This window comes from Sebastes umbrosus, chromosome 6, assembly GCF_015220745.1.
Source record: "Sebastes umbrosus isolate fSebUmb1 chromosome 6, fSebUmb1.pri, whole genome shotgun sequence".
Taxonomy (NCBI): domain Eukaryota; kingdom Metazoa; phylum Chordata; class Actinopteri; order Perciformes; family Sebastidae; genus Sebastes; species Sebastes umbrosus.
The window spans coordinates 3,630,083-3,643,007 of NC_051274.1; the positions used below are offsets into that span (position 1 = coordinate 3,630,083).

The 12,925-nt window shown below is 39.4% G+C and overlaps 1 protein-coding gene and 1 long non-coding RNA gene across 3 annotated transcripts in view; one reads left to right on the top strand and one right to left on the bottom strand.

Moving 5' to 3' along the window:
• The window catches only part of tafa5l (TAFA chemokine like family member 5, like), a 66,618-nt gene that overhangs the window by 13,826 nt on the left and 39,867 nt on the right, over positions 1 to 12,925 (top strand). For both annotated transcript variants that reach the window (XM_037772969.1, XM_037772968.1), the window contains exon 2: positions 5,254 to 5,403. In XM_037772969.1, coding sequence (XP_037628897.1) covers positions 5,254 to 5,403 — 150 coding nt within the window. The remainder of the gene's footprint in view (positions 1 to 5,253; positions 5,404 to 12,925) is intronic.
• On the bottom strand, positions 11,246 to 12,916 carry LOC119489923. The gene is made up of 3 exons (XR_005207282.1): positions 12,757 to 12,916; positions 11,583 to 11,658; positions 11,246 to 11,394 (listed from the first exon to the last, which is right to left on the bottom strand). It is a non-coding gene; the product is annotated as an uncharacterized LOC119489923 (long non-coding RNA).

Here is a 12,925-nt window from a genome sequence, read left to right on the forward strand (position 1 = left end):
ATTCCTTAGGTTTTTGTAGTTTCATATGATACTAGGCTCTGCAGAAGCTTTAGCTTTAAAGCTCTATAGCTTTAAACTGAGCCTGCTACAACCTCAAAAATTGCGAGTAGCGTTAATGCGTTAAAGAAATTAGTGGCGTTGAAATGAATTTGACTATCTCGAGAGAGCTCAACAGGCTGCACTTACAGTGGTCGCAGTGAATTCATTAATAATCTGCGGATGGGAAGCTTTGGCGGGCATCATCAAGATCCAGATCATGAAGGTGTCATTTCAAGTCAATCTGATCTTTTGATTTTATTGAGTTCTTGAGTGCAAATAGAACATTTCACCTGATTATGGTGCTTGAAGGTCAAGGATTTGCATTAGGATCCGTCCTCTGGGGACCACGAAGTTCAGGCTAACTCAGCCTTGTAAAGGGCCAAAGGGGAAATTGACCTAAAGGTGACGCAAAAGGAAAAGGTCACTGGATTACAAAACTGATCCATTCTCTCCATTCTCCGGCCATGGCCAGGAGACATTTTGACCTTATGATGTTGCCAAAAGAAAGGTCAGATGGTCACCATAATCCAACAAAACCACAATCATCTGGAATTTTTCTTGCTTCGAAATTTAGTAGTTTCTGAAACCTCTCAGCGCCTGCTGAGGCAATTTTATGAGCCATTTGTGTTGATCAACAACCCTTTCAACCTTTGCCATTGTTACAGTCATTTCATGCTATAGAGCAGTTAGCATCACTTAATGAACCTTTGGGGGTGTTGGGACGCGACTAGAGACGGCAGTGTAAAGGAGCGATGGTTGCTGAATGCCAGAGATTGACCTTACAAGAACTGCAGCACAGACTCTTCTGTAATCTACCTCCGCTGAGCTGATTTTATTTGTCAGCCTGAATGGCTTTCACTGGCAGCTGTCTATTCAATAAAGAAAAGAAGGAAGAAACTAGGTTCCAGATCATTACAAAGGTGAAATACGTGCTCCCCAACTTTTTCTGAGCTTCAGTGTTCAACCTAGAGCAGATAAGTTGATGTAGTTCTTTAGCTTCACATTAAGAAATGTGCTGAGTTCAAGCAAGGTTCCGATTTGATGAAGTCACAAATTAATATTGTTCAGAAAGTTATTGATTTGTTTTGTAATTCTCATTTGAGGCTGCAACAAACCTCCATTTGACTTTAAATCACAAAGGCGCTACGGAAAATGTGTCGTACTGAATTTGTTCTTCCAAATGTGTTGAAAGCAAGCAGATGCTCTCAAGCAATTTATTGTGATTAAAGCTTGTTTACCTATAAAACACAAGACTATTAACAGTTAATAATTCCCTCAAACGCACCAGGAAGGCCTCAATAAGAGACAATTAAATATGTTCCCTCAGGTTTCCAAATAATTTACTGCCTGAACATTAAGTGTTCAAAGAGACTACAAAAGGCCACGCAGAGGGTTCATTTAATAAATCTCAACACTGAAAACATCATTGTTATAGCTCTTCTTTTGTTTGCCCATGGCTGTTGGAAAGTTTTCAGAGTGACTCATCAGAAACAGCTGCAAAGCTAATCTCTTCCCCTTGACAACAATTTGACACACAGGTGTACTATGTTGAAATGCCGAGTGCCTCTTGCAGCTAGAAGTTCATCTGTTGGCGTTACGGAACCTTAAATTCATCCAAACTCATTCAATATTTGAAATGAACATTACTGAAATTGGAATCATGTTCATTTCATCACGCTCATTTCATGCCAAGTAAAAAGTTGAGTGAAAAGTTTAAAATGTGTTTCATCAACTCTTTTAAAGCTGCAATAGGTAGAATTGGAGCAAATCTAATAAAAAAAATTGTTATTTTTATAAAACGGTCACTATATCCTGACAGTAGTGCATAAGACAGGTAATCTGAAAAAAAAATCATCTGTGTCCTCCGGTGCTCCTAATGGCATCTGCAAGATTTCACAGACCGGAGGAAAACAACCAATCAGAGCCAAGCTAGAGCCTTGCCGTCTCTGAGCAGCTGTCAATCACTCGCAAACTCCAATCAAACGGTCAAACTAGGCAGCGGAGATCAAATATGAATCAATATTCTGTTACTGTAATGCCTTTTTCTCGCATAAAATGTTTCAGAAACATATTTCAGTGAACTGTTTAGCTGTAAAATGAGAAAGTTTATGACCCGGCAGCCATGTTGAGATCAGCTGAGGAAATACCAAGCATCGCCCACCAGCCGGAGCAAAATTTCTCATTTTACAGCTAAACAGTACACTACAAGATGTTTCTGAAGACATTTTATGTAAGAAATAGGCATTACAGTAACAGAATATTAATTCAGAATTGATCAGCACTGCCTTGTTTGACTGTTTGATTGGAGTTTACGAGTGATTGACAGCTGCCTCCGTTGAATGAACAGCCAATAGGAACGCTCTCTCTCTGAAATGACATGTGATTGGCCAAAATCTCCCGTCACAGGCTAGATTTTCTAAAGCCTGAAAACAGAGCCATGAGGAGGTGCAGAAGTCTAGTTTTCTCTCTGAACACTTGAATTACAATATGCTGAAAGGTTATCATGGAATTTTTGCCCAATGATGCCGAAAATATTCTGCCTACTACCACTTTAACTGCACAACAGCTGTTAGCATAAACAACAAGGTCAGCAACGCTTGTAACTCGTTATCCATGTTGAAATTAACCACCGATGGTCAAGGCTGATGTTGTTTTGTTTTCTTCCGGAAAATGGTCACGTGATGTGGCGTAATGATTCAGGGAAGGACATGTCATGACTGATAGACCCAATCGAGAAGCAAGTGTTGGTGTCAGTGTCATCGTTTTCAAAAGGTCTCCGTTTCTGTCCGTCCAGACTAAAATGCAACCCGGAGTTTTAAAACTAAAATGGGGTCAGCAGCGTTTTCTCAGTTTTTGGGGCACTTGAATTACAATATGCTGAAAGGTTATTATGGAATGTTTGCCCAGTAATGCCAAAAATATTCTGCCTACTGCAGGTTTAACTCCCCTGACATGAACAAGTCAAGATGACGAAGAACTTTTGTTTATTAATGATTTTTTTCCACTCCCAAGTAGTCCATTTGCAGCTAAAACGTCCTTGTGAATTGTACGTTTTTTCCACTTTGTATAATTAATTTAGAGATCACATTCTGACAAACTTAAAACTAAAAAACCTGCTTAGCCACAGGTCCCTGGCCAGGGAGTCATCCATCAATTTGTAATGCCTGGAGAACTCTGAAGTAATTTTCTGTGCTTGGATAGAAGTGTAAGAATAGCTCACACACACAAGCCACGGAGGTTTCTGAGCAAGGTAATCATCACTTCTGCCTACTGAAAAGGCAAAGTGTTTCTTTTACTCCAAATTTTAGGAACATCTGTAACTGTCACTGTGCGTTACCGTAACTCTTGTAACAGTTAAGTTTCCTAACTTACTCAAAAAAATGTGTACAAAAACCAAGGACTTTTAACCATACCATATTTACAAGTGCAGCCTTTATCTTAAAATATATATTATTTAAATAATACATGTGGTCAGCTGGCCTAGGATCAGTTCACCTTTCTACGGACACCAGTCAACAGATCATAGACCTGCATTAAGCTGCAAATTTCATCTATACTATATACTATACTATAGACATCATGTCCATTTGCTGTTTCAGTGGAGCTTAACTTGGCTCAAAGATTGGTCTGTTGTAGGTGCCCAGAAGCCACTGCCATGTCAACCGAGTCACTCATTATTTCAGCAAAGTGGTCCATGTTTCATTAACTAGGTCAATAGTCAAATAAAAAAATCCAAATATTTAACTTTCAGTATTTTAAAATTTGATTTTGTGGCCCTTGGGACAAATGTGAAATTGAGATTCTGAGTACATACTGATCTCAAACACTACAGTATGTTTGAGGTATTGGCTTTGACAAAAAAATAAAAAAAATGCGATTTTTAGGTTATAGCGGGCTCAGTTTTAAAGCTAAAGTGAAGATACTGACATCATATAAAACTATAAAATAAGGACTCCATTGGTACCAACCATGTCATACTAGCTTGTCGCCAAGGAGTCTAAATAACGCTCCAAACTTGCGCTAAATTTTGGCGAGGAAAAACTGGCATGGCCATTTTCAAAGGGGTCCCTTGACCTCTGACCTCCAGATATGTGAATGAAAATGGGTTCTATTGGTACCCACGAGTCTCCCCTTTACAGACATGCCCACTTTATGATAATCACATGCAGTTTGGGGAAAGTCATAGTCAAGTCAGCACACTGACACACTGACAGCTGTTGTTGCCTGTTGGGCTGCAGTTTGCAATGTTATGATTTGAGCATATTTTTTTATGCTAAATGTAGTACCTGTGAGGGTTTCTGGACAATATCTGTCATTGTTTTGTGTTGTTAATTGATTTCCAATAATTAATATATACATACATTTGCATAAAGCAAGCACATTTGCCCACTCCCATGTTTATAAGAGTAAAAATTACTTTGACACAACAAATCTGAAAATCTATAGAACAGCTTGGCATGAAATTGTCCGTGCACATTGATGCCTTTGAACACCAATGAGCTTTCCATACATGCCAAAGTATGCCTTTCTACCCATATTACCGTCTGATATTGTGCCCCTATCAGTAGGACATGTTTTGTCAGTGCCTTCTAAAATGTGTATGACATTAGAAAAAATAAACTGTTTTTGTAATCTGCCGCCATTCACATCGCAACATAGGTTGTTTTAGACATTTGAATAAATGCCCAATACTGTTGTTTTTCTATCGAGGACAGTCACGACATCACATAATGTAATGGTCTGATTACTTGCTGAGTACATTCATGCCCCCAGTTAGAAAAAAAAACCCTTGTTTTTATTCCTAGCACAGTCAGTGTGTTCTCCTTTTAGCACTTTCATATCTTGGAGCTTTACACTTGTTAACTTGCAGTTATGGCTTACAAAATAAAAAATGCCCTGTTCAAGGATCTTTGTTTTCCACACTATCACTTTAAGACACTTTTATCAACAGAGCAGCCAGCCATACTGTATTAAAACTGAAAAAGCACTCTGCTGCTTTTAAAAGCTTTGAAATCAGTTCCTCATTTTTCTATTTGAGACTTTAAATGAGAGTATCAAACTGCTCAGTGTTGCACAGATTAAAAAAAAGCCCCCTGCGTCTGGGCTGCCTGTTGTTTGTACCTTTCAGAGCCCAGTTGTTCCTCTATAATATGTTCATTACAGTCTCATTATGCTAATGTGATGTACTTTGTTCCTCGCTGCTGTGTTCGGCAGGCCAGTTGGCGGTGGGAACCTGCGAGATAGTGATGCTCAACAGAGACAGCAGCGTGCCCAGGCGGACCATCGCTAGGCAGACGGCCCGCTGCGCCTGCCGGAGAGGCCAGATCGCCGGGACCACCAGGGCGAGGCCGGCATGTGTAGAAGGTGAGTTGAATGACCTCTCTATAGCCTCTATTGTCCCATAGAGGGCAGATTTTTACTGATTTTAGATGGATTGAGTTAAAACAAGAGGACAACTTTATTACTTACACAGCAGAGTTGTGTTTGAACTAGAATTACTCTCTGAGCATTTATTTTGTTTGAAGTAAGATTTGACTTAAATGTGCACCAAGTGAACACCGGATGAATGCTTGACTCATGGCTTTACTTGGATGCAGTGGGGAATATAAAGTTGATGATGTACTGTGAAGTTAGGACTATATTATAAATATTTTAGGGCTGTCAATCAATTAAAATATTTAATCGTGATTAATTGCATGGTTGTCTATAGTTAATCGCGATTGAACGCAAATTAATTGTACATTTTTTGATCTGTTCAAAATGTACCTCAAAAAGAGATTTGTGTATGTATATATGTATGTACATACTTCTTATTGTAAATCAATTAACAACACAAAACAATGAGAAATATTGTCCAGAAACCCTCACAGGTACTGCATTTAGCATAAAAAATATGCTCAAATCATAACAAGCCCAACAGGTAACAACAGCTGTCAGTGTGTCAAAACTGTGTGTAAAACTGCATGTGATTATCATAAAGTGTCTGTAAAAGTGAGACTCGGTGGTACCCATAGAACTCATTTTCATTCACATATCTCGAGGTCAGAGGTCAAGAGACCCTTTTGAATATAGCCATGACAGATATTCCTCGCCAATGGATTCCTTAGGTTTTCTAGTTTCATAAGATGCCAATCATATCCTGCACAGACACTATTATTGGTGAACTGAACACAGAGGTCCCTTGATTTATGTGCACTGTAAAAAAAAAAAAGCTAGCAGAACTCAAAATTGTAAGGTAACAAACTTCAGCAGAATTTTAAGTTGGGCAATTAAACATAACATTTTAAGTTTTGCTTTTGAGTTTGCTCAACTTTCAATTTTCATTTCTGTTAACTCAACTCAAGTTGCAGTAACTTATAATTTCATATTGTAACAACTTTGAATCCTTATTTCCGTCAACTCAACTCAAGTTGCAGTAACTTATAATTTCATATTGTAACAACTTTGAATCCTTATTTCCGTCAACTCAACTCAAGTTGCAGTAACTTATAATTTCATATTGTAACAACTTTGAATCCTTATTTCCGTCAACTCAACTCAAGTTGCAGTAACTTATAATTTCATATTGTAACAACTTTGAATCCTTACTTCTGTTAACTCAACTCAAGTTGCAGTAACTTAAACCTGTAAATAGTACCCACTTAATTTCAGTTGAGTTAATTTAGTGGAATAGGTTAGAGTAACTTCAAATTGTGCACTGCAACAGTTAAGGTAAGTCAAATATATAAATTAGGACCAATAACTACCCATCAAATGTATAAATAATTACAGATGCAACATCTACCTTCAAAACTTCTTTTTTTAATCATTAAAACACAGCCTATCCAATCCTTTAGAACAAGGCCAAGTAACTGCTGAGACCCACAACTGTCCCAGTCTTAGCACTTAAATAACATGAAGCACTTAAGTTGTGTTTTAACATGATATACTAGTATGAATCACATATTGAACACCATAATACAATGAGGTAGCAGTTGTGAGCTTAGCAAGATAAAGTTAAAAGGGAAAAGTCAGCACTTCGACAGTGAGACTACTAAAAACAGTACACTCGACTACGTAAGGGATAATGTACAGCGAGCCGGTCATTGTTGTGAAAGGAACGTTGAGCGGCATCGCACTGAAGGGGATTCTTTCACAACAATGACCCACTAGCTGTACATTATCCCGCTTATTACACAGTTACTTACTGAAGAAATCAATAATTTGACACAAAACGGACTGTCAGAGTCTGACATCAGAGCTGCGCCCATAGCAATGGTCTGCTATAAAGAAATAACAGACCGCAGAACGCCGTGATTGACCAATCAGAATCGAGTATTCAACAACGCCGTGTAATAAACCATGATAAAATACAAAACATAAGAGGATTCAGAGTTACCACAAGAAGTAGCTCATGAGTTGAAATGGAACTCCAAACAGAACAATTGTGATCCAGAACTGTCAATCTAATAAAACTGATTAACAATAAAATACCAAGGTAGCCCAATTGTGTGTGTCATCAATTTACACACTATTCAATCTTAACATAAGTAACGTGGTTAACAATATCCAGTAAGGTGCAGGATAAATGTATAGGATAAAAGCATTCAGGCACGTCGGAGCGCAAGAGATGGCCAGGTAGGGAGACAGAGAAGAGGAGTTAGAGGTAGATAAGAGTTTGTGAGTTGCAGAGAGACAGTTATCGTGTTGGCTGGACAGAAGGGGAGAGTTTTAGAGGTCAGAATTTGAGTGAGAACGGGAGAATATGCAAATTAAGTAAGAAAGTTAGACAAGTTAAGGTGACCGATTGAGAGAGGAAAGAAGATGGCGAGAGAAATGGAGAAACGGGAAAAGGGAGAGGAGAGGTGGAGAGAGTGAACTTAAAAGCAGAAGAGGTAGAGGGGGATCCATCTCAGGCAACGGAGATTTACATCATTCTACAAGGGGCAACAGGAACCTCTGCAATTCAAAACTGTCCCAGACCCAACATTATCAGCTAACTCGGTGGATTCACTGAAGGAGTTTGTTTTTGAAGGATCGGACCCTTGCAGAGAGATCAGTTCCAAGTTCCATGAAAACTTTCTGAATGGTTTCGAATGTGTACCTCAGTTCTTTTGGGTACTGGAGGTTTAAAGCGTAGATCAGCCCAAAGAGGTAAGCAAAAGCCGTTGGCAGGTCAGGGAGATCCTGGAGGACGATGTCTTCTTCTACAACAACAGCAACATTAATGACTGTTGCAGGAGCTGAACTGTCATCATCCTCCAACACAGTGAGGATACCCACGATGAGGCCCTTCGTCTGCTCCTCTTCTGGGTCAGTGGCCTTGTGATGACAGACAGAAAATGAGTGAAGATACTGTCTCATATAAAACTAGACAACCTAAGGAATCCTCTTAGGGTTAAATATTTCCATCTCATACCCCGCAACCAAAGATTTAACCCCCATATACATGAAAGAAATTACATCAAGTAATAGCCAGCAAAGTACAACTCTTGAAGACGCTGTGGGCATTGGGACAGATAAAGAAAACAAGGAGGACACTGGGATGGATAGACTAGAATGGGACAAAATGGCAGAGAGGCAAAGGTTGAAGTCAAAGAGAGTCTATTTTTAATAACAGAATAATAATAAATATTTACTTTTTCTACTAATAACCACTCACCAGACAGTTCCTGAACAGCTTCTCATGACTGTCACGGAGATACAAGGGGAGGCCCTTCAAGGCTGCAGTGTGTCGATGTGCTGTGATGTCAGATGTCTGAAACATAAAGGGTTGGAAGAAAAATTACACCAAGATGTAACTAACATGAAGAAAGCTAAGAACAAACATGGAAACATGCTTCCCAGTTTGTGTTAAAGCTGCATTTATTTTTTTATTTATTTTGCCCACTTAGGTGCAGGACTCAACAGACTGAAACAATCACACACTTGATATATTATGGCCTTATAAGGTTGATTATGTGGCAAACAGCTGTCCTCTTCCACATCCAGCAAATACCTGTTGAATGAAAGTCTAAGATTTACTCCTTTTAACTCCTGATATAAATAGCTGGCTTTTTAGCTGTTAGGTGTTCCACTTTCTTCACCACCTTGTCGCTATCTTTGTCTGTCCCTTAGGTAGTGTACAGTGGGGTTATTCTGATGGTTTGTCACTATGAGCAACACCTTAAATTTGACCCATTGTTTATTTAAAAATATTGATTAGTGCAGCTTTATAAAAAATAAAAAAAAATCCTTTTTATACATTTATTTCCATAATGTCAAGAATAATGAGATTATTAAGTCTAAAAATTCACCTCTTCATCCAGTCTGCTAAGGAGTTGATCCATCTCAGGCGGGAAAGCTGTCCGCCTAGCCCGATAGAGTTTAAGGAGCCTAGGAGTGTGCTGATTAATGGCTGCTCCGAAGTTGTCTATTAGGTCCTAGTTGGTGATCCGAAGAAACTCTTCCCTGATCTGTTGAAGAACAGAACAGCAAACGTAAATGTCAAATACAAAGTCAATACAATTTCAACATCATCTTCACCGCTTCTTCTCCGGTTAATGCTGACCTCAATGCAGCCTGCGTTACGTAGCTTGGACCTGTAATTACCAAGTTTGTATTTTATGCTCATTTTCCATCCATCATACCCCGTGCCACTGCCCGGTTCTTGAAGACAGGGGTGCCTACTGACGAGAGCAGAAGCAACAGACTCAATCTGGTCTTGATCAGGATAGGCTTTCACTTCAAAAACTGCCTGAGCAATCTTATCCAAAATGTCCATCTTCATGTCTTTGGTTACGCTGATACCTTTCTTGGTCTTTTCATATGCCTCATTGCCTTTGCGTAACTTCAATTCCACATCATAGGAAAAGGCTGGAATGGGAAAAGGTGAAGGCCACTCTGATATGCTTCGCAGATAGTTCTTGATAAAAGCGGAGGGACTCTGGGGTGACTCTATGGTGGATAAACTGGCTGTGTCCAAGGAAGACCCTGAATCAACACAGTCCGAGTCTTGCAGAGCAAGTGCAGGTGGCTTATCCCAAAGAATATGTAAGATAACACGTTCAGGTGGCAACTCATGAATATCCATCAAATTACAGAGAGCGTTATTAAAATCTGGGTCCTCAAACTGTAATGTGAAGCTGCCTTGAAGGTGCAGATTTTCCCGAAGAATGTTTTGCAAATTTTCAACTGATTCAGGTATTTGAGGAAGCACCACTTTACGAGACATTGTTGGGGAGATTTTCACCAGCAGTAATAAACCCTGTGTTATATGAGAAAAGAATAAAAGACAGAAGGTTCAGATTGATAAGGCAGAAAAACAAGACAATTTCCCACAAATTAAATTAATAAACAATGCAGTTATAGTTATATTGTGTCAGTACTACCTACTAGAGATGCACCGATTGCAATTCTTGGCTGATTACGATTTTTTAAGAGTCTGACCTGTCGATTACGATTTTTGCCGATTCCAATTTTCTTTCTAAGAACTATAATTGACAGCAAGGCTCCAGGCTAATTTTTTTTACCAATGTCCCAAAACTTTATTTCAACCGTCCCAAAAGTCAGTGTAAACTGTAAACAATTCTAAATGTTATCCTTTTACTTGGTTATTGTAATCTATCGTGGTTATTTGAATAAAAAAACACAATTTGAAATTTAAATTTTATATTTAATAATTTTTTTAAATATTTGCTTTGATTTTAAAAAATGGTGGCGTTAGTAGTTTTAATTATCTATTACGTAATAACTGTCTAATTAAGTTAGTTGTTCCAAATGTTTTAAGGTTTTTCCTCTAGGGGTTATTTTGCAGTTGTGACAGTTGAGCTTTATGTTCTTCACTCACGCTGAGGAAATTCAACAATGACGACGATGTGTGTGTTGCTGTGACATTACGGTCTGTGCCGCTGTGTGCAGATGTAAAACTATCATGGGACGACGTCACGTGTGTAAATGTGACTGTTTTTTTGGGGTGACGACACAAGAGCTCATGTCCCATCTCATCACCCCAAAAACAAATGAGCTTTCTAGTAAACTTGCTCTTCCCTGTGATGGGAGGGTCATCACATTATGTAAAAATTATAAAATGTAAAGGCTAGTAGTGAGACATCACATCAAAACTCAGATCATGGTTGGACAACTTTGGAAGAGCATTAAATGTTATGATCTTGTCTGAATGGAAGAGAGAGTGAAAATGAGTGAGAGCGAGTTTTTTCTATGAAGAGTAATCAGTATACTCGCCATTCTGCGTCCCTTCAATGCAGCAGGCACACTTTTGGGGTCACCAGTATCTTCCCTCCCACTGTGTATGCAGTCAATGGATGATGGTTGTTGAGAGCCTCAGGATCGAAAATCTCAGTGTCTGCATAGATGTTCTCCACAAGCTTGAAAGACCTAAAATGCAAAAGGACATCATCCAAAGAAGGTGTTTTGATGTCAGTTACTTTCTCCACATGTAACACTGCCTTGAAAAGACTTTGGTTATCAAATTGGCATGCCATCATCTGCTGGTGTTTTGTGGACAGCATGAGAAGCACATTTTTTGCTCAGTCTTATTGAAAAAAGTGTGTTTTCACTCAAACCTCATTGTCCATAATTCCACCAATGGACCAAAGCGGCAAAATCCGGAAAAGTTTCTGTGACTGCATTCATTTCAATCTGAAAGACAAAGGTGACAATTTGCTGGAAATTAGCAAAGCAGGCAGTGGAAGAGTAATTAATGATGTGGTTAATTTCGCTCAAACAGGTTCTTAATAAGTTTTAAACATATCAATTTAATGTAATTGTAAACAGTAGACTGCTCTCTGGAATTGACAGTATTTTGACAAATTGAATACAATATTCTGTCCCATTCATTTGGAGTTATGAAGTTATAATTTTTAGAATAGCTTATGCAAAGAGTCTGCACATGGCTCTCCACTCCTCCACTGCTCCACTCAGACCTCACAAGCAAACATGGAGGTGCAGAGCCGGAATGGCGGTGGCTATCCGGGCTAACGGTGCTAACAGAGCTAATATAGCTAATATAGCTAATAGAGCTAATTGTGGGGCACACCGTAAAAACAAGGCCGACGGACGCTCACCGACGGCCCCAAACTGTCCGTCGGTCGACCATCGTTGTGTCAGTGCATCTGAGGCAATAGTGCTGAGAGAGCTAACGGTGTTAACCGGAGGGGGGCGGAAGACGGACGGACGGACTTGACTGTGGCCGCTACGGGCGACGGGCATTTGTCCTTGAGGAGGTCTAAAGTCTCCTAGTGGCTTTCTAGTTAAGACACGAAGCCTTCAGCTAACTAACGTATACTTTAGTTGAAACAGCAACACTACCGTTACAACCAGTTACTCACCTACACTACCGTTACTCACCAACACCGTCTAGAGTCACCACAATGTCCCGTTAGCATTAACAGCTTAACGGTTAGTGCAGTTTAGCCGTTGACATGTGGACGCAGCTAACTACCCCTCTAACTGTAATACTGTACCGACACGTTACCGTGACGTTACATCACATTAATACCATTCAGACTAACCAGTCAGAAACAACGTCCTCCCTGTTTGAAAGCTTCTTGTCCATACAAGCCTCGCTAGCATCAGATAGTTGCTAGCTGTCCATAACTAAGCTAACGTTACTAGTGTTTACGTTAACTGTTGTCATGGTAATGTCTACCGTATCTGTTAATGTATCACACCATATAACTCTGAATACAAATATGACACAATTTCAACTATATCAAACGAAAAATAAGTTAATCTTACCTGTGTGGAGTCAGCCTGGAGCTCCGGTGCAGACAGACAGACTGGGGGGCGGAGTACTTCAAACTTCAACTCTGAAAGTTGTCTTTCCCTCCATTCACAACAAAGACACGAGAGTTATCTGAACTTTCGCCCCTTGTGTTGACTTGCAACCGACAGTTTGTGTTCACAA